General features: G+C 39.9%; 2 protein-coding genes across 5 annotated transcripts in view; one reads left to right on the top strand and one right to left on the bottom strand.

The window, feature by feature from the left end:
• The window catches only part of npat (nuclear protein, ataxia-telangiectasia locus), a 43,896-nt gene extending 23,948 nt beyond the window's left edge, over positions 1 to 19,948 (top strand). Inside the window, exons 12-18 of one of the 4 annotated variants that reach the window (XM_067986124.1) lie at positions 243 to 368; positions 557 to 2,509; positions 3,317 to 3,435; positions 4,784 to 4,901; positions 6,687 to 6,759; positions 11,729 to 12,878; positions 18,967 to 19,948. In XM_067986124.1, the coding sequence (XP_067842225.1) occupies positions 243 to 368; positions 557 to 2,509; positions 3,317 to 3,435; positions 4,784 to 4,901; positions 6,687 to 6,759; positions 11,729 to 12,878; positions 18,967 to 19,053 (3,626 nt within the window). In that variant the 3' untranslated portion in view covers positions 19,054 to 19,948. The remainder of the gene's footprint in view (positions 1 to 242; positions 369 to 556; positions 2,510 to 3,316; positions 3,436 to 4,783; positions 4,902 to 6,686; positions 6,760 to 11,728; positions 12,879 to 18,966) is intronic. The other 3 variants (XM_067986125.1, XM_067986126.1, XM_067986127.1) reach the window with 3 other exon arrangements.
• A 143-nt stretch (positions 19,949 to 20,091) lies between these two features.
• The window catches only part of acat1 (acetyl-CoA acetyltransferase 1), a 29,498-nt gene continuing 26,866 nt past the window's right edge, over positions 20,092 to 22,723 (bottom strand). Inside the window, exon 12 of the mRNA XM_067986129.1 lies at positions 20,092 to 20,886. Coding sequence (XP_067842230.1) covers positions 20,766 to 20,886 — 121 coding nt within the window. The 3' untranslated portion in view covers positions 20,092 to 20,765. The remainder of the gene's footprint in view (positions 20,887 to 22,723) is intronic.

A 22,723-nucleotide genomic window follows, 5' to 3' on the forward strand; every position in this document is an offset into this window, starting at 1 on the left:
ATTGAGCATGAAAATATTAGATTTAAAAATGCTTGTGCAGATGTTCTGTGTGTTTTGCACATTCCCTTTTACTCTATTTTAACTTCTGGTATTGGAGATTTTTTTCCCAAGGTGATAACTGATGAAAAAATTGTATATTTTTGTTTTGAAATCAGTATATTGTTAATCAGGATTAAATGTTGTACATCTAGAGTTTGTTTTTTTATAGTTCAGAATATTTGTGCTTTATCTGTTTAATTTAGGTAAATCTAAAAGGAGTGAAGATAGTGATCATGGACAGTCTAGTCAAGAAGACTTGGAAATAATAGAAAATAATGCAAGTTCGGCTTTCAGTGACACGTTTAACACCTTTCAAACAGAGGAATTGGGTGAGTTGGTAGTTTTCTGTTTACTAATTTCTACGGTCGAATACAGGTACATGGATCTGTACCATAAATTCATAACAAATGCATTAACTTCAATAGATAATTCCTTAATTGTATTCAATAAAGTGCAAACTATTTGTAATGTGCTTTGTACTAGGCTTACAAATTATTTGATTCTGTTTATTTCCTAGGTAATGTAGTGTCCTTACCGTCAACAGTCTCTGAGAAAGCCTCAAGTGATTATAAAAAGAAAAGCAAAGCTGATGGCACAATACAAAAAAATAAAATATCACCGGAATCAAATTCCACTACAAAATCCAAAAAAAAAGAAAATCAGATTCTTCCAACCTTCAGTACAGCTGATGTAAACAAATCAATGCTTTCAACAGTTAGTCAGATTTCCAGCATCCAGGCATCCAAATGTAGCCATTGGACCACTGGAGAAGCCAGTTCTGTATCTGACATTCCTTCATCTGTTGCTGTTAATAACACAACTACTTTAGTTGTGTCAGAGTCTCAAGGAGTTGGGGATGTTGCTGAAATGGAGATTGAAGCCCAGTCACCATCCATTTATCATGAAACGGCAGAACTGTCTCCACTTGTACAACAGAAGCTCAGTGAGGGCCCTATGGGTATTGAAGAGTTAACTAATCACAATGAGAAAACAGAATCACTATCCAAATTGACATGTCAAAATGGGTTTGCTGCAGAAGCTAACGATAAGTCTTCATTTTATGCTAATGAGTCAAAAGCAGTTACGAGTCAACATGAACTTGAAGAGGTAGCAATCAAAACTGTCTGTGATATTAATGCAAATAGTGAGACTGCAACTGTAGTTTGTAATGTACCACCTTCAAATCGTTCTGAAGCATTGCTTCAGTCAACTTTTGAAGCGCAGAAAAGTTCTGAGTGTGTCCCTGCTTCTCTGGAGGGAAGAAAGCCTTCTCCAGTTGATTCTGATAACTCTTCTGTTACAGCAATGCCAGATCAGCAAACAGTTGTGGACATACCTGGAATTTCTAGAAGCCCTTCTTTAACCAATACACTGGAATCTCAAGCCCTTGTTTCTAGTGTCCCTGAAGCATCAAATAATTCCGCTGTAAGCTCTAGTTCAGTGAACTCCCTTAAATCTGGTGAAACAGAAACTTGCATCGTTTCTGCTGAAGTGGAGTTGCCTGACCGAACAGAACTGGTTTCTTCCTCTGTATCTTCTTCTAAGTCAAGCTCTGAGGTTAAGACTGCATCCCTACAACTGAGCTTTGTTACTTCAGGCCTGAATCTTGCAGCAGAAAGTATTTCAACTACCATGGTGTCTAAGTCACCCCTCCCTACCACTTCTGCAAAGTCTGATGTTATCTCCACTTCCAAAGTTTCAAATGCTGAACCTTCCAGCACTATGGAGGTAGATCCCGCAAATATAGTAACACTCAAGATAATCATTAGTGATGATCCCAAACAGTCTTCATCAGATACAGAATTAAGTAATGCCGTGTCCAGTATTACAAATGAAAATGTACCGACAATTATATTGTCCTCTCCAGGTGGTACACCCTTAAAAGGCAAAGGATCAACCCAACCTTTACCAAGTAGCAGCAATGCAGCTGTTACAGAAACCATCTCTAGCCGCAACGAGTGTGTAAGTACTGAAGAAACAGAAAGTGCTATAAATAGTTTAGGAATGGCAGAGGAGCCTGAAAGCAGTAAGCAGAATGTTGCACCAGCTGAAGTTGAAGCTGTACCTACACAAAGCGTTACCTCTAATAACGTGACAGTTACTATACCTCAGACTGATGGTGCTCTGTTGTCTACACAAAATCCAATTAGCCTATCAAAAGACACCGGGCTTATTCAACTATTGCCTGCTGCTACCATGTTTGGGCAATCCAGCAGTGTCCTGATAGCAACTTGTGTGCAGGATTCTGCAGGACAACCTTTGAGAAAAGGAGATGAACCAAATAATAGTAACACATTCATTTTGGACCACCGAGGGAATTCTACAAATGTCTTGATGCTACCGAGCAGCTCTGCTTCTGCAACTATATCGACATCAGTTCCTCAAGCTTTATCAACACCTCCAAGGACAAGCACTGTTTTTACCATGGGACAGCCTGTACCTTCAAGTTTTTCGCAAGGTATTGGTACAGGTGATGAGACTCTACTCGAGATTGAGTTTGTATTGTAAACCTGTGTCAAAAATTTACAATTAACAAAATTTGTGCATCGCCAAATTTTATAACTTCATGGAGAATTATCATTGTGACGTTGCCAACTTTTATTTTTTCCATTAGTATATAGTACTACCCAACTTTATGAAGTAATATCATATTGGACACCCAGTTAAGGTTTGTTACATAGCTGGTATCATAAACAGCTCATGCAAAGGCAAATGATGAAAGATAGTATAATTAATGGAGCAGGTAGATGAGACATTAATTGAAGTTTTTTTTCCTGCAGTTTCCACTCTGATCGTTTTCACTTGCTCTTACAATAATACCCAAACTACTGTCCTGGCAGCTAACTCGGCACAGAACAGATACTGAACCCGACGTTTCAACTAATACATTACAGAAAATAGATTGAGCCTGGGCTTTTCTTGACTGTGTGGCTGAATGCCATTCCCTTTTCTCAGGGTGCCATGTTTAGTGAAGATTAATGTTGACTCAAGTATATACTTAATTTCCTTCCCTCACTATTCCTTATGAGAGAGGACAGACAGGTGAGCGACCTTGACTCCTGTTCCTCCAATGAAGAGGAGCAACAAAGTAACCCGAGATGATCTTCCATCTGTTATTTTTCTTCTCTCCCACCACTCCCCCCCCCCCCCCCGCCCCAAATTGAGTGATATCTGGCCTCTGTTGAGCGTAGTAGTTCAGTATATGACAGTAACTTTTTCCTTGGGGAATTTCTAGCTCATTCTGCTACTGACAGTTGAAATGTGTTACATTTTTCAGGGTCAACTTTTATTATCACGTCCCCTGTTCAGCCAGTGCTGCAAGGAATGATGGGAATGATTCCTGTTTCAATAATGGGTCTGAGTAGTGGAGCTTCATCCACAGCGTCACCGCAACAGGTAAGTTCAGATGTACTCTGTGTGTGCCTGTATTGGAGTACGAAATCTGTGACTTTGAGGACATGCTGCTTTTATTGAAAGGATGGTTGTATATGGATCTGGGACTATAAGAACTTGATTGATTCTGTGTCACATTATACCACAGAACATTAGAAGTTACAGCATAGAGAGAGGCTATTTGGCCTATTATACCAGTTCCAATTTACATTATGTTACATTCTGTGCCTCAACAGCCATTTGTAGGTATTCCATTTCCTGATTGATCCAATCTTGTATATTGTTGTAACAGTTTATTTTCCCAGCTTTAATACCTGAGAAGAAAGGTGATTGTTTTGCAACAGCAACTTGCATTCATATAACAAGTTTTAACGTAGTAAAACATCCCAAGCGCTTCACGGGAGCATAATCAGACAAAAATTGACACCAAGCCAAATAAGGAGACATTAGGACAGGTGGGGTCAAAGAGGTGGGTTTTAAGGAACATCTTAAAGGAGGGGAGAGGCGGAGAGGTTTGGGGAGGGAATTCCAGAGCTTGGGAGCCTAGACGGCTGAAGCCACGGCCGCCAGTGGTGGGGCGAGGGAAGTGGAGGATGCACAAGAGGCCTGAGTTGGAGGAATGCAGAGTTCTCGGAGGGTTGTAGGGCTGGAGGAGGTTACAGAGCTTGGGTGGGGCGAAGCCGTGGAGGGATTTGGACACAGGGATGAGAATTTTAAAATCGAGGAGTTGGTGAACCGGGAGCCAATGTGAGTATAGGAGTGATGGGTGAATGGCACTTTGTGCAAGTTAGAATATGAGCATTCATTATTAATAGCCTATGCACAAAATGTTTAGATTCTCTCTCTACTCCATCGTTGCCATTGGTTCAAGTAATGGAACATATTCTGACTGATCATGCTTGAACTGGAAACGAAGTATTTTCTGTTAAATACAAAGGCTAAATTTTGTTATCAGCACCATACCAAAGGACTTGGATTCACGTTTGTAATTCCTTACAGTGTATTGCTGATCTTGGCCATGTAATGGGGAGGCACGTGCAGGGAGGGAGGGGGAGGGGGAGAGGGAGGGAGGGAGGGAAAGTGCAAGTCATCCCCCAGGCTACTGGTGTGCATCTCTTTGGAGCCTGTCATGTAGAACAGCATTGGTGGAAGTCTGGGAGCAAGTTTGCGACTCATCTCTGGGACAGTGTGGGTGCATGGCACACAAGAACTTTTATAGGGGATAAGAATAACTCTTTGCCATCCTGAAGGTGTAATATATCTAGGCCAGTCTCCACTTCCAGTACCTATAGAATGATACAGCACAGAAGGAGCCATTGTACCTGTTATGCAATTTTCTATTTATTTCAAGCAGGTTCTCCGTATGCCGGTATCGTCTTCGCTTGGCAAAAAATGTAGCAGGTTCAGCAAACTTCCTATTTCAAGGAAACTACCGCAATTAGCCGTTCAACCAAGCACCTTAAACACAGGTTGGTATAAGAAATAGGAGCAGGAGTAGGCCATCCGGCCCCTCGAGCCTGCTCCACCTTTCAACAAGATCATGGCTGATCTACCTCAATGCCATTTTCCTGCACCATCCCCATATCCCTTGATGCCTTTAATATCTAGAAATCTATCAATCTCTGTTTTGAATGTACTCAATGACTGAGCCTCCACAGCCCTCTGGGCTAGAGAATTCCAAAGATTCACCACCCTCTGAATGAAGACATTTTTCCTCACCTTTGTCCTAAATGGCCTACCCTTTATTCTGAGACTGTGACCCCTGGTTCTAGATTCCCCCGACAGGGGAAACAGCCTCCTTGCATCTACCACGTCGAGCCCTGTAAGAATTTTGTATGTTTCAATGAGATCACCTCTCGTTCTTCTAAACTCTAGAGAATACAGACCTAGTCTACTCAATCTCTCCTCATACGACAATCCTACCATCCCAGAAATCAGTCTGGTGAACCTTTATTGCACTTCTCCTGTGGCAAGTATATCCTTTCTTGGGTAAGGAGACCAAAATTGTACACAATACTCCAGGTGCGGTCTTACCAAGGCCCTATATAATTGCAGTAAGACATCTTTACTCCTGTACTCACATCCTCTTGTAATAAAGGCCAACATACCATTTGTCTTCCTAATTGCTTGCTGTACTTGCATGTTAGCTTTCAGTGACTTATGTACAAGGACACCCAGGTCCCTTTGAACATCAACATTTCCCATTCTCTTACCATTTAAAAAATACTCTGCATTTCTGTTTTTCCTACCAAAATGGATAACTTCACATTTTTTCCACCTTATATTCCATTTGCCATGTTCTTGCCCACTCACTTAGCCTGTCTATATCCTCTTGAAGCCTCTTTGCATCCTCCTCACAACTCACATTCCCATCCAGTTTTGTATCATCAGCAAACTTGGAAATAATACATTTGGTCCCCTCATCCGAATTGTTGATATAGATTGTGAATAGCTGGGGCCCAAGCACCGATCCCTGCGGTACCCCGCTAGTCACAGTCTGCCAACCTGAAAAAGACCTGTTTATTCCTACTCTCTGTTTTCTGTCTGTTAACCAATTCTCAATCCATGCCAATATATTACCCCCAATTCCATGTGCTCTAACTTTGTTCACCAACCTCGTGTGTGGGACCTTATCGAAAGCCTTTTGAAAATCCAAATACACCACATTCACTGGTTCCCCCTTATCTATTCTACTGGTTACATCCTCAAAGAACTCCAATAGGTTTGTCAAACATGATTTCCCTTTCATAAATCCATGTTGACTCTGGCAAATACTATTTTCTAAATGTCCTGTTACCACATCCTATGGTATTTTGGGAATGAAATAGATATGAATTACATTTACTAAAACATTTTTCTTTGACAACTGATTAGGTAGCTACTTAAATGTCACTTTTTTCATGCTTGCTCTCTTGCATGAGCAAACAATCAAATGGTATCTTAACAGTTAATTCCTTTAACAAAACCTATGAAACGTCTCTGTATCCTGGCATGTTGTACGGTTATTTGTAATTCTCACATTGTGATGGCTGAATAGTAGCACCAGAAAGCAGACTCTTGCAATAAGTACCACTATAGAGTTTTCTGTGTCTTGGTAATGTACATCTTCAGTCTTCACTATATTAATTGCTTCCTTTATGGAGAACTATAAATGTGAAAACTAAGTAATTTGCTGTTTTGCTTTCTCATTTTTGATCGAATTGTTATTTTGGAATACACTGAATTGATGAAATTACTATTACCTTGCTTTCTAGGACAGTCTTCTGTTATTGGCACTTTCATTTCAATAGATTCATCAATCACACAAAGTTCTTCCCAGCCCCAGAGGTAATTACCAAAATGGCTCTGATACTATTTTCTATTTTAATTTCAGACCTGCATTTGCAGTCTGCATGCTATTAAAGTTAACATTTCTCAATATGACTTTTATTGTTTAGAAGTGATGTTTGGGTGGGTGGACTCTTTGTTTGGACTTGAACAGTTCAAAATATAGCCTTCATCTGGGCTTCCTCTAGTGTGGCCTTTGCTAGATCTCTGTGGCAGGAGACTAAAAACAATTTCCTGCATGGTTCAAGTGTCATGACCACATAGTTTGACTGAGATGCAGAATTGAGCTGAGTTGAAAAGTTTTGGGAAGAAAGAAAGGGCAGCAACACTTGTGTTCATGTGTTTTATTTCTCTCCTAGGACTTGCAGACCCACTGATTTTGTAGCATTTTCCATTTTAATTTCAGATCTGCATTTGCAGTGTTTCTTTTTTTTCCTTTTTCTCTTTATTGTTTGAGCTTCTCTTGTGTCTTTTCATCATACACTATTTGCATATTATTTTGTCCTTTTAATTTCTCATTTACCTCTCTGATCTTTTACATCATTAACAGTTTGCAAGTCCTTCACTCTGTTTACTCCCTCTCTGATGCCATATCTATTGATTTTTCTCCCTCTCCCTCCATTTTGCTTTTTTCTTCCTACCCAATTAAGGGTACACACTCTATCAATTACCTGCCTTTTCTCTTTACAGATGCTAACTGACCTCCTGCATATTTCTAGCATTATCTATTTTAATTTCAGATTTGCATGTTTGCAGTTTTTTTTCTTTTTAATTTCAACATCTGACCTCTTCCAGTTTGATTAAGCAAATTTGGTTTATATATTTCTCTAGCACTGAGGGTATTATTCTTTTCAATTTTGTGCTCAAAATTTTATCTTCGAATTCATCAAAGTGAAATTTCCATCTATCCAATCCAACTCATCTGTTTAATAACATTTGTGAAGAGGGTTCAAACCCAGCCGAGAATAATGAACTGAAAGCCTCTTCATAGATGCCTATGCCATCTGTATGCCTCAATCAGTTCCTAATGGGTATGGGCGTACAAGACAAAACTACTGCAATTTGGCACTAAATTAACAAACTCTTTGAGGGCCCATAATTAGCTGGTGTAGGAAATGGAAAAATTACCACACTGATTCATTATGGGGTGCATTTTGAGACTGGGGCCGAGGCACATTATTAAGATACTGTAAAGGCAGTTTTACTCTGCACCTAACTCTGCTGAACTTGACCTACCCTATCTGAGTGCTCAAACTAAAAATGTTTCATTCCTCAGTGTTAAGATCCTCACTTTTGAGCGTGAAAACTTTCTCATTTCTTTCTGGTTCAGTATTACTACGGTCATACTATTGGAATTATTGAGACTTTGGGGGAAAATAATGTACATTGGAAGTCCATTGAAATCAATAGAGCTGGGGTGGTTGGTTCTCAAGAACAAAGGTTATTTTTGCACCCATGTTCGGTGTGTTGGAGCACCAACCTGCTGTACTGTGGCAAAAGTGGTAGTGGAGGGAAAGAGTGCACAGATAATTCAATCCATCATCCCTGACTGCTTCGGAGAGGCGCTAAGTGAATGTCAGGCATCTACTCACAAAGTGAAGGATATTGTTCTTGGGCCGTTGTTGCACTTTCCACAAAAGCTGAAACAGAATTTCACTAGTGAGGTGTTGGGAGCAAATTGTCAATTTGGACACCGGTTGTATGGAGGCTTACAAGGAAAATAGAGATTTGATACCTTTATTAAATGAAAGAAAAGTAATTGTCACTTTAAGTTTGATTTTACAAATGTGCACCAGCACTTAAAATGCTGGAATTATGTAAAGTTTCTGCTGTACAGTAGTAAAGCACTATTACTGGCCAGCTGGAAGCAACAGGAGGAGAGATGAAGAGTACAGTTAAACAAAAATAGGAAAACACAAATAATAGAAGTGGATGGGTAGCTAATACCTGTAGTTTCAATTTTAAATATGATTACTAGAACTGCCTGCAAAATGCCTGGAAAACATACTTCCATAAACAAATTATTTACATAGTCAGAAAAATTCTATTTCAACTTTAAATGTGCAATAGAGGGAAGAGGGAATATTATGGGAAGGAAGAATTATTCATGCCCATTGTGATGTTTGGAATGTATGACTATTACAGTTGATCTGTCACTGTGTAATTACTCTATTTATTGTAAACATTGGCCACCACCATGTAGTCCACGCACACTTTATTTCCCCAGTTTCTCTTTGCACTTTACCTCTGCCTGTGCTGCTCTCAACCACTCAGCAACGGGTGCAAGATTCACGGAAATTTACTCTTCCATTAAAAGCTTTTTTAAAAAAATTATTCTTTTCCCAAATCATCTGGGAAAATAACAAATGGAAATGAAGTGCTTCCTTGTAAGAACATAAGAAATAGGAGCAGGAGTAGGCCATACCGCCCCTCGAGCCTGTTCCACCATTCAGTAAGATCATGGCTGATCTTCTACCTCAACTCGACCTTCCTGCCCGATCCCCATAACCCTTGATTCCCTTAGATTCCAAAAATCTATCGATCTGTGCCTTGAATATACTCAATGTATTGGCATTCACAGCCCTTTGGGGTAGAGAATTCCAAAGATTCACAGCCCTCTGAGTGAAGAAATTCCTCCTCATCTCAGCCTTGAATGGCCGACCCCTTATCCTGAGACTATGCCCTCCAGTTTTAGACTCTCCAGCCAGGGCATCTACCCTGTCTTAACCTGTCTATATCCCTTTGCAGACTCTTTGTGTCCTCCTCACAGCTTACTTTCCCACCTAGCTCTATCATCAGCAAATTTGGATACATTGCACTCGGTCCCTTCATCTAAGTCATTAATATAGATTGTAAATAGCTGAGGTGCAAGCACTGATCCTTGCGGCACCCCACTAGTTACAGCTTGCCGACCTGAAAATGACCCGTTTATTCCTACTCTCTGTTTTCTGTCCGTTAATCAATCCTCTATCCATGCTAATATATTACCCCCAATCCCGTGAGCCCTAATAGTATGTAACAACCTTTTATGTGGCACCTTAGCGAATATCTTTTGAAATTCCAAATATATTACATCCACTGGTTCCCCTTTATCCACCCTGCTAGTTACATCCTCAAAAAACTCTAATAGTGTCAAACACTATTTCCCTTTCATAAAACCATGCTAACCCTGCCTAATCACGATATGATTTTCTCAGTGCCCTGTTACCACTTCCTTAATAATGGATTCCAACATTTTCCCGACGACCGATGTCAGGCTAACTGGCCTGTAGTTCTCTGTTTTCTTTCTCCCTCCTTTCTTAAATAGTGGTGTTACATTTGCTACCTTCCAATCCACTGGGACCGCTCTAGAATCTAGGCAATTTTGGAAGATCACAACCAATGCATCCACTATCTCTGCAGCCACCTCTTTTAGAACCCTAGGAGGTAGGCCATCAGGTTCAGGGAATTTGTCGGCTTTTAGTCCTATTAATTTCTCTAGTACTTTTTCTTTACTAATATTAATTACTTTAATTAATTTAGTTCCTCACTTTCCTTAGACCCTTGGTTCCCCACTATTACTGGTATGTTATTTTTGTCTTCCACTGTGAAGACAGATACAAAATATTTGTTTAACATCTCTGCCATTTCCTTATTCCCCATTATAATGTCTCCTATCTCCGCCTCTAAGGGACCCACGTTTACTTTCACTACTCTCTTCCTTTTTACATACTTGTAGAAGCTCTTACAATCTGTTTTTATATTTCTTGCTAGTTTACTCTCATTCTATTTTCTCCCCCTTTATCAATTTTTTGGTCATCCTTTGCTGGTTTGTAAAGCTCTCCCAATCCTCAGGCTTATTGCTCTTCTTGGCAACATTATAGGCCTCTTCTTTTAATCGAATACTATCCTTAACTTCTTTAGTTAGCCATGGATGGAACACTTTTCCTGTGGAGTTTTCATTTCTGAATGGAATGTATATTTGTTGACAATTTTGAAATATTTCTTTGAATGTTTGCCATTGCTTATTTACCGTCATACCTTTTAATCTAATTTACCAATCTACCTTAGCCAGCTCGCTCCTCATACCTATGTAATTGGCTTTATTTAAGTTTAAGACTAGTTTCAGACTTAAGTATGTTGCTCTCAAACTCAATGTGAAATACAATCATATTATGATCACTCTTCCCCAGAGGATCCTTTACTATGAGAGTACTAATTAACCCTGTCTCATTACACAAGACAAGATCTAAAATAGCCTGTTCCCTGGTTGGTTCCACAATGTATTGTTCTAGGAAACTGTCTCGAATACATTCCAAGAGCTCGTCCTCCAAACTACCTTTGCCAATTTGATTTGTCCAGTCTATACGAAGATTAAATTCCCCCATAATTATTGCATTACCTTTGTTACAAGCTCCTATTATTTCTTGATTAATACTCTGTCCAACAGTATATCTACTGTTAGGGAGCCTATAAACTACTCCCACCTGTGTTTTCTGCCCCTTGTTATTTCTTATCTCCTCCCATACTGATCCTACTTCCTGATCTCCCGAGCCAAGATCGTTTCTCTCTATTGTCCTTATGTTATCCTTTATCATCAGAGTTACCCCCCGACTCTGTTTACATTTTGTCTGTCTCTTTGAAACATTAAGTACCTTGGAATATTTAGTTCCCAACCTTGGTCACCTTGCAACCAAATCTCTGTAATGGCTACTAGTGCCCATTAGTGCCATTAATTCGTCTATCTTGTTACGAATGCTTCGTGCCTTCAGATAAAGCGCCGTTAATTTTAATTTTTTACCATTTTTCCCTGCTTTGACCTTAATTGCTGATGCACTATTATTGTTAAACTCTGTCCCTTTCTGACACATTCTACTTATCTGCCCGTGAAGCAGGCAGAATAATTTCTGTCTTCTTTGAATTCTGTTCTTTGAGTTCTGTTCTTGATAAAAGCTGAAACATATAATACACAATTTGCATTGTTTTCTAGGGGTGGAAATTCAGACCAGAATGTCCCTGTGGATCAAGTAGGAAAATCAAGAGAGCGCCCAATGGAGATATCCAATGCATCAAGCTCAATTTCCAGTGCATCTAGCTCAAAATTGAGAGCTCAGCGCCATAGACGAGTGCTGTGTTTTGATAATGCAACTTCCACAGAATCAAACCAACCCAATATGGAGTCTAACACCAGTCAAGATAAAAAGGAAAATCATGCAGATAATAAAAGTCAACCTGACAGACCTTTTAGTTCCCAGATTAAGGAGAGGTCTGAAAGGACAGATACAAGGGTCAGTAAAGGGAGGGAAATACAAGGGAAATCAGAGAAGAGCAAAAATTCATCTTCTGGCCCATCTTATGATTCATTCCACAAAGCAACAGCAAATAAGGAAAATGAGGCAAGCAGGGACCAGGTTAGACAGAGAAGTAGAGAAACTTCAGATCTTTCGAATACACAAATGCAAAAAAAAGGCTCTCAAAGTGAGAGACCTAATTCTAAAACTGACATCACGGACAAGGATGGCGTAAATAAAATTCCTGAATCTCAGCAAGAGTTCAAAAAAGGGATCACTGCTCTTGCAGTCTCTCAAGAAACTGCTTCTAAAAGGAATCCAGATAAAAGCGACAGTTTTAGTCTGACCAGCACACTGACTAAGCAGGCAGCTGAGATGCTGCAAGACATGCAGAGGCAAAGTCCTGCCCCAAAACAAACTAGTAATGCTGACTTACCCGTGCCCAGGACACCAGGCTCTAATGTACATGAAGGGCCGGATGATTGCTCAGACTTTCAACGGACTCCACAGAACAAAGGTTTTGGAGACGAGAAGGCATCACCTAGAGTAATGGCACCTCCAACAACCCCAGACATACCAGCCTGCAGCCCGGCAAGTGAAGCAGGAAGTGAAAACAGTGTTAGTATGGCTGCACATACACTGATGATTCTATCAAGGGCAGCGATTGCAAGGACTACTGGTACCACACCTCTGAAAGATAATACCTGTCAAATCAGGTCTCCGCTTAGCCAGACAAAGAAAAGAAAGTTAGAAGAACGGGAAGAAGAATATAGACAGCTATCTTTATCCAGCAAGACAGACCTTCAGAATTCCAGCTCACCTGGAAGGAAGAAAAGGTCAAAATCACATGTAAGTAGCTCAGTCTTAGGATTTTGTCACATAGTGGCCTTATAATAGGTGTTTATAAAACACTGGTTAGGTCTCAGTTGGCATATTGTGTTCAATTCTGGGCACCACACTTTAGGAAGGATGTCAAGGCCTTAGAGAGGATGTAGAAGATATTTACTAGAATGGTGCCAGGGATGAGGGACTTCAGTTATCTGGAGAAGCTGGGGTTGTTCTCCTTGGAACAGAGACGGTTAAGGGGAGATTTGATAGAGGTGTTCAAAATCATGAACGGTTTTGATAGAATAAATAAGGAGAAACTGTTTGCAGTGACAGAGGGGTAGGTAACCAGAGGACACAGATTTAAGGTGATCGGCAAAAGAGCCAGAAGCAACATGAGGAGAAATTTTTTTACGCAGCGAGTTGTAATGATCTGGAATGCACTGCCTGAAAGGGTGGTGGAAGCAGATTCAATAGTAACTTTCAAAAGGGAATTGGATAAATACTTGCAGGGAAAAAAAATACAGGGCTGTGGGGAAAGAGCAGGGGAATGGGACTAATTGAAGAGCAGGCACGATGGGCTGAATGGCCTCCTCCAATTCTGTACCTACTATGATTCTACGTGTTAATGTCACAGGAACAACTGTAGCTTTTGCTGTTTGTTTTAAAATGAGTATTAGATAAGCTTAAAATGGTAAAATAAAGGGTTTTCTGGAATGATTTGTAGAATTTAGCTGCTCAATTTGCTCAGTAATTACAAGTTCATGTTGCCATTTGGAAAGGAGCAGATATAGTGTGTACGTAAATTTTATACACAATATGCACAGTAAACTTGACTAATTCCACATTGCGAGTAAGCCTTGGGGTTTTATGGCTGAACTGATTTGTTGATGCTAAATTAGTGGGGGGGAGGCGGCACTTGAGACTGATAAAGTAGACAAGGAACTACAGAAGGGCCCAGATAAAATTTACACACAGACTGAACTATGAAAATGAAGCTCAATGCGGATAAGTGCACATTGGAAGAATATAATTGGGGACATACTTACTCAGCATGTGTTGAAATAGCTAGAGGGGAGAGAGAAAGAGGTCTGGGATGATAAAATTTAGCATGTTCATTGCAGAGTAGCAAACAGAATACTTGAGAGTGTAAACCTGAGAATGTTGAGTTACGGTTGTATAATGTTCTGGTTGCAGACGTTCAATTCCAGTCTTCCAGGTAGGGTAGTGGAGGCAAGCGTTGGAAGCATTGCAGAGAGGTGCTATGAGGCTGATCCCTACAGTCAGGGGACAGAGATTTAAAAAACTTATTCTTCAGCCTTGAAAGGAGGTGAATGAGATGGGACGTCATGGTGTGATAAAAATCAAGTCTGAAATTTCTTGTAAATGACTTTAGGGTTACATTGAGCCTACATAACAGGTCATTTGGCTCAACTGGTCTATGTTTGTTCTACCTGAGTCTCCTCCCACCCTCTTCGTATAACCCTATCAACATATCCTTCTATTCCTTTCTCCCTTATGTGCTTCTCTAGTTTCCCCTTAAATGCGTCTATGCTATTTGCTTCAACTACTCCTTGTGGTAGCGCATTCCACATACTTACTCTGAGTAAAGAAGTTTCTCCTAAATTCCCTATTGGATTTATTAGTGACTATCTTTTTATGACCCCTCGTTTTGGATTCCCCCACAAGTGGAAACATTTTCTCTACATCTACCCCATCAAAGCCATTCATTATCTTAAACACCTCTATCAGGTCACCCCTCAACCTTTTTTCTAGAGAAGAGTCTCAGTCTGTTCAGCCTTTCCTGATAAGGATATCCTCTCAGTTCTGCTATCACCCTTGTGAATCTTTTTTGCACCTTTTCCAGTGCCTCTATATCCTTTTTATAATATGGAGACCAGAACTATGCACAGTACTCCAAGTGTGGTCTAACCAAGGTTCGATACAAGTTTAACATAACTTCTCTGCTGTTCAACTCTGTTCCTCTAGAAATGAACCCCAGTGCTTTTTTTAATGGCCTTATTAACCTGCGTCGCCACTTTTAGTGATTTGTGTATCTGTACCACTAGATCCTTTCGCTCCTCTACCCTGTTTACACTGTTATCCAAGCAGTATGTGGCCTCCTTATTTTTCTTACCAAAATGCACCAGCTCACATTTATTTATATTGAAATTAATTTGCCAAGTATATGCCCATTCTGCAAGTTTATTAATGTCATCTTGCGTTTTGTCGCATTCTTAATTTGTATTAACTACACCCCCCCCCCCCAAATTTGGTGTCGTCCCCAAATTTTGAAACTGTACTTCCCATTCCCAAGTCTAGATCGTTAATGTAAATTGTGAACAACATTGGTCCCAGCACCGATCCCTGTGGAACACATCCCACATTTTGCCAGTCTGAGAAGCTATCCATCTCTCTCTTTTCTGTTTTGTAGCCAGCTTGCTATCCGTGCTGCTACCTGTCCCCTGACTCATCATGCTCTGACGTTAGCCATGAGTCCATGCTTACCGAAGGCCATTTGAAAATCCAAAACTGATTAATCAAACCACAGAGAATATACATTACAGTTCTGTATGCCAAAGACACTGATATGCAGATGTTTACCTGCTTGCTGTAGTCTCAATTGGATCACTCTTGTCACTGAGATGGCCATTGTCCTTGGATGGAGACTCATCTCAGATCGTTCAGTGTTTGGAACTAATTAATAATCAAGCCATTCCATTCAGAAACAAGCACACTGGTACTCTTTATGGTACATTGGTTTAGCTGCAGTATTTGTGTGGGCAGCATCACTTTGAATCCAGCAAATGTCACTACCTAACCGTAGTTATTAGAAATACGGGTCTGGAATTTCCTGGAAAGGTTTGGTGTAACCACACTGCAAGAGCAGAGTTGCGCCATTTTTTCCTGAGGAAATTTGTAACCGTTTTAAGCTGAATCATCGCCATGTGCAAATTTCTTCAATTGTTTGCGCCACTCCCAAATTATGTCTCCTATTGGATCATTAACATAGCTTCATCCCCATGCAAAAGACCAGAAAAGATGAGTTTCCTGCAATTACCCCATTTCTGAATGAGTGAAAATTTATGCAGCTGGACCCAAAATCAGTATTTTACGTAAGAACATAAGAAATAGGAGCAGAGTAGACTATACAGCCCCTCGTGTCTGCTCCGCCATTCAATAAGATCATTGCTGATCTTCGACCTCGACTCCACTTTCCAGCCCGATCCCCGTATCCCTTGATTCCCCGAGTCCAAAAATCTATCTGTCTCAGCCTTGAATGTATTCAACAACTCCGCACCCACAGCCCTTTGGGTTAGAGAATTCCAAAGATTCACAACCCTCTCAGTGAAGAAATTCCACCTCATCTCAGTCTTAAATAGCCGACTCCTTATCCTAAGACTATGCCCCCTAGTTCTAGACTCTCCAGCTGGGGAAAGAACCTCCCAGCATCTACCCTGTCAAGCCCCCTCAGAATCTTGTATGATTCAGTGAGATCACCTCTCATTCTTCTAAACTCCAGAATATAGGCCCATTCTACTCAATCTCTCCTCATAGGACAACCCTCTCATCCCAGGAATCAATCTAGTGAACCTTTGTTGCACCGCCTTTAACCGAGCGTATCCTTCCTTAGATGGGGAGACCAAAACTTTATGCAGTACTCCAGGTGAGGTCTCACCAAAGCCCTGTACAATTGTAGTAAGACTTCCTTACTCTTGTACTCCTACCACATTGCAGTAAAGGCCAACATGCCATTTGCCTTCCTAATAGTTTGCTGTACCTGCATGCTAACTTTTTGTGTTTCTTGTATGAGGACACCCAAATCTCTCTCAACGCCAACATGTAATAGTTTCTCACAATTAAAAACATTCTATTTTTCTATTCTTCCTACCAAAGTGAATAACCTCACATTTCCCCACATTTTGGGCATTCTCATAGAATCATAAAAAGGTTACAGCATGGAAGGAGGCCATTCGGCCCATCGAGTCCACGCCGGCTCTATGCAAGAGCAATCCAGCTAGTCCCACTCCTCCACAATGGGATCTTTTACGTCCACCTGAGAGGGCATACAGGGCCTCGGTTTAACGTCTCATTCAAAAGACGGCACCTCCGATAGTGCAGCACGCCCTCAGTACTGCACTGGGAGTGTCAGCCTGGATTATGGGCTCAAGTCTCTGGAGTGGGGCTTGAACCCATGACCTGCTGACTCAGGTGAGAGTGCTACCCACTGAGCCATGGCTGACACCTAAAGTGTTCTATAGCGTTTTTTAAAATTTCTCCTGTCTGAGAACTACACTGTTTTCTATATTTTTTTATGGCATCAGAATCTGTTACGTTAAAATTGCTTCCACAATTGCATTTCCTTAAAACATGCTGTGCTTAGTATGCGTAAATGGTTTGATGGCTTCAAACTTTAATTTTCATAACATCTAAAGGAAAAGGGGGACTTAAAGAAAGAAGATGGTGTATGCTCTGCGCTTCCTTGAGTCCCAATTGCTTGTGCTGATTTTCACTGGTCTTTATGTTCCGATGCATGCTAAAGCGATTCTCAGGAAATTTTGGCTTATGGTCCCGTTGACAAGATCAGAGTAGAAATTGGTGTAAATTTCAGTGTAATTTCTGTGCAAGTGCAATCCAGGCAATTCCAGCTCACAATTTTAATGTCCGCTGGGATATCTTCGAGGAATTGGGAGCTACATCTTGGAATGGTAATTGCAAGCACAGAGGTTGTCAGGGATACAAGGTTAATCCCTTGGTAGCAGATATCCACTTCAGAAGTAAATGACTATTTCAAAGGTCATTCTTTTAAGGGTTAGTACAGCAGAATTACCTGTTTTTGATAGAGAATGGTAAAAATTCTGTAATTACTGTATTCTGTTTGCATTGATAAGTGTTCATTTACTTGTTTAATGTTCACTATATTTATGTAATAGTTTATAGCCTGAGCTGCAGTCTTAGATCTCTTCTTCCACCTATCTGAGGAAGTGGATCATGTGATGGTGCATGATATATTCCAGAAAACCAGAGTACAATTATGTTTTTTTTAATGACCCTAGGTCTTGATTATTTACCTAGATATTGGGCAGGTAAAGGCAGCTCTAGTTCACAGTGGATGTGAGGTCTGCTTGCAGGAGTGGCCAGATGTTGAAACCAAGGGAATACCTAGTGTGAAAACCCCAAAATGTAATGAAGTATATGCTATTAAGTGGAACAGAAAAGTTTAATCAGAAGTAATGTTTCAAGTTAAACCACAACTGTAAGAAAAGGGTATATAGGTACAAACTAGAAGTAGTTCAGGACAAAATAGTTTTCTGAGTGAGGCAGTGAAGGCAAAAATACAAATCATTTATGATGTGATTGTGACTGGATGGTGAGTTAGATTGTCCTTTCTATTGGCATTTCTATGGTGCTCTCCATGGACAGAGAATTCTGAGCACTTTATGGAGCTGTAGAAAAGAACAAACACCAAGCAGGAGGGGACATGGCGAAGCATGAAATCACAGATGAGGTAAAAGTCTTGAGGCTTTTGAAAGTAAGGAGGTGGCAAAGTCGAGGTGCTAGAGCAAGAGTTCAAGAGGGCAGAGTGTAATATCTGAAGGAGTGAATAAGGTGTGGAGCAGATCATTTGAAGCTGATGGTGCATTGGTGTTTATGCAAGCCAAAAAAGATGGCTTCAGTTTTGCTGACCTTTACCAGGAGGAAGCTTTTGTTCATCCAGGTCTTAATGTCAGACAGGCAGTTGGAGAGAGTGGCAAAAGCACAGTTAGTAGGTATGCAGCAGCCTTTGTGTTTTGAGCATAACCTGGTTATTTGTGTGTTGGGGCTATACAAGAATAGATCCACAATGACCATTTCACAAGGTGTATTGAAAGTTCTATGAATTGTATGACTGATCAGCTTGCTGGAGGATGTTAATGATTTCAATTTCTTTTAGTTTAAAATATGGCTGTTTTAATTTCACAGACCATGTGGGACACATTGCATAAACAATTTTCCTTTTTAATTTCTTCTTGTTAAAAGACTGTTCACAATTCATTCAATACTTGGCATGAACATTTTTTGCAAATAGCTAATTTATTCTAACTTTAAAATGAAATGTTTTATCTTCTAGAAACACAAGAGAAAGAAACACCTGGACTCTTTTCCTGTTGAAATGGATGTAGATAAGTTTTTGAGTTCATTGCAATATGATGAATGATTATGCAGAATTCAATATGGCCTTAATCTTGCATTTTACTGTTAATCTGTACATTATCACTGATTCTTGGTATTGTATTATTGACATACAAAATTCTAAATAAATTACAATGCCCTCTAAAAGCACTTAATTACAATTGTTGAAAGTTACAGTGGGTGTGTGCAAGGTCACCTTTACATAGTGTAGTTGAAGGACAAGTTTTGCAGAAAATGAGACATAACTAGATTGGACACTTTTTCAAAGCATGCTTGTTTGGAACTTAAGCTGTATATTTCAAGTTGCAATTGTTATTAATACCATCTGTCAACTTGTAAATACTGTAAAGCTTTGAACTGTACTTTAATTATAAATCTACCCTGTGTAAGGGAGCACGATTACCTGGCAGTCTCTAGATTTTGTTGTCTTAAGTTCTGCCCTTATTGAAATAACTGAAGTTTATAATGAAATTTAATATGAGGCCACGGAATTACACATTTGGAGATGGACAGGTGCCCTTTTGAAGCAAAGACGAGGTTGTAATTTTCCCCCCTGCCCCCACCCTAAATTTTCTCTATAGAAGCCACATACATAGCAACTGAACTAGTACCAATCTGTGCTGGAGCTGTTTTCACTGCAGTAATCTTGGATTAACCACCTGAAGTAATATCAGTGGAAATTCCTACATTTGTGCTTAGATTCTCATATCTAGAAATATGACCTTCACCTAGAATGCAGCAATCCAGAGAAACCAAATATCACTTCATGGATTGGAAAATATAGGCTAGTTGAGGCTTCATTTTGTGCAGATTTGGCTGCAGACCTGGTTGACAACTATCTAATGGGCAAATTTCCCTCTGATAGGGAGTACAATACAAGCTTGTAATAAGCAACCAGAAGAAATTTACTAAGTAATTAAAATTTGTCACTACTTTTAAAAGGGATTTTTTTCTTAGTGTAATTTCTCATCACCGTTATGCTCAATTGAGAAATGCAGTCAGTGTCACATATGTATTCTTCACCCCCTCAAAATATCTTCAAATTCACAGTAATTCACCAGTGTTTTGCAGATACCATTTTATTAGAGTAAATATTTTGATTTGCACAATAAATAACTCTGAGAAAACCATTACTAGTGCTCTTATCATAGTTAAAATGATAAAATCCTTTAAGTAACAGGGCAGAATTTTAAAATTAGGCCCACTTCTTTTCTAAAACAGAAGCAGTAATGTAACATGAGGCTTACCATGTGTATTTAACCGCTATAGATCTATGGGAGACAGCCACAATTTTCACATATAGTTGCGGATTTAAAAAATTCAAGTAAATCTTGTATTGTTTGCTTTGGGTAGAAGTATATGGAAACAAAATTATGGATGGCCCCAGTGATTTTAAAGTTGAATATAATTAACCTATTACCTTCAATGCCTGTTTTGAAACAAGATCTGCACTCATCAGCCTGCTGCCTACATTGATTTACACTGCACTGTTAACAGAATACAGCTGAAGTACAAATGTGAAGCTTTTAAAAAGGCATATTTCAGACTTTTTGCCCTTATTACATACATAACTTTTGTAGTATTTTCAAATATCAATTTTCTTTAATGTAGACAATAGAAATTTTGTAGGGATGAATATTGTAAAGATCATTTTAAGGTTCATAATTGTTCAGTGGCACTGTGTAGCAGCTTAGCCCTTTAATCACACAAGTACTATAATTTAGGACAGTCAGTATTTTATAACCGCTGAATTAGTATCGCAGAAGCACCACCACCTCCATTGCAGATTCCAGCCAGACCATACTCTCCAGGCTTTAGATTGTAAGCCATATGACCAACAATTCTTGCTCCAGACATTCTAAAAAAAAGTGATAAAAATTAAGAATTAACTCTTCTAAAAGTGCAGAAAATATTTTCATTCAGTATTCTGTGCAGAAAGTTCAAAAACCAAGCCAAATAAAAGGATGGCAAAGTATTCTGTGCAAATTGTCAAGTCATCTTGGTTTGGATATTGAAAGAATTATAGTATGTACTAGGACATTTAATTTCATTAGACTAAATAGTGTCGTGGCCAATTCAGTATTTCATTTCTTCAGGTAATGAACTGCTGAGCTGGATGCAGGAATTCTAAACACACAAAACATGTCAAATGGTAAAAGGAGGGGGTAGATCAGCTGTGAAAATGAAAATGGCTTATACATCATAGATATAGTTGGACATGGAGCTAAAGGACACAAGTTCAAAAGTAATGAGTCTCAAGTGAGATTTTAAAAAAAGTTCCTCTCCTGCTGCTGATTACCTTTCTCCAAGCTGTGATTAAATAACTGATCAAATACTCTATGGTTCATTAATGGAGGGCAGGGTGGAATCAAACTCTGGAATTTCCTTGATCACCTTTAGAAATGACGGATTACTCATGCAGAACATTCCCGTAGGAAATCATAGAAACATAGAAAATAGGAGCAAGAGTAGGCCTGCTCCGCCATTCAAAATGATCATGGCTGATTGTTTAACTCAGTACCCTATTCCCACTTTTTCCCATATCCCTTTAGCATTAAGAAATATATCTATCTCCTTCTTGAATACATCTAATGACTTGACCTCCACTGCCTTCTGTGGTAGAGCATTCCACAGGTTCACCACCCTCAGTGAAGAAATTTCTCCTTATCCCAGTTCTAAATGGCATACTCCGTATCCTGAGACGGTGACCCCTGGTTCTGGACTCCCCAGCCATCAGGAACATCCTCCCTCTGTCTAGTCCGCATAGAATTTTATATGTTTCAATGAGATCACCTCCTTCTTCTAAACTCTAGTGAATATAGGCCTAGTCGACCCAATCTCTCCTCATACGTCAGTCCAACCATCCCAGGAATTAGTCTGGTAAACCTTCGTTGCACTCCCTCCGTGGCAAGGACATCCTTCCTCAGATAAGGAGACCAAAACTGCACACAATACTCCAGATGTGGTCTCACTAGGGCCCTGTATAACTGCAGTAAGACATCCCTGCTCCTGTACTCAAATCCTCTTGCAATGAAGGCCAACATACCATTTGCCTTCCTAACTGCTTGCTGTACCTGAATGCTTGTTTTCAGCGACTGGTGTACAAGGACACCCAAGTCTCGTTGCACCTCCCCTTTTCCCAATCTATCACCATTCAGATAATAATCTGCCTTTCTGTTTTTACAACCACGTTATACTGCATCTGCCATGTTCTTGCCCACTCATTCAACTTGTCTAAATCACATTGGAGCCTCTTTGCATCCTCCTCACAACTCACATTCCACCCCAGCTTTGTGTCATCTGCAAACTTGGAAATGTTACGTTTAGTTCCCTCATCCAAATCATTGATATATAGTGAATAACTAGGGCCCCAAGCACTGATCCCTGCGGTACCCCACTAGTCACTGCCTGCTGCCCAGAAAAAGACCCGTTTATTCCTACTCTCTTTCCTGTCTGTCAACCAATTCTCAATCCATGCCAGTATATTCCCCCCAATCCCATGCGCTTTAATTTTGCACACTAACCTCTTGTGTGGGACCTTATCAAAAGCCTTCTGAAAATCCAAATACACCACATCCACTGGTTCTCCCCTATCTATTCTTCTGGTTACATCCTCAAAAAACTCCAGTGGATTTGTTAAGCATGATTTCCCTTTCATAAACCTATGCTGACTTTGTCCAATCCTGTTAATACCC

Source organism: Heptranchias perlo, chromosome 6 (assembly GCF_035084215.1).
Source record: "Heptranchias perlo isolate sHepPer1 chromosome 6, sHepPer1.hap1, whole genome shotgun sequence".
Lineage (NCBI taxonomy): Eukaryota > Metazoa > Chordata > Chondrichthyes > Hexanchiformes > Hexanchidae > Heptranchias > Heptranchias perlo.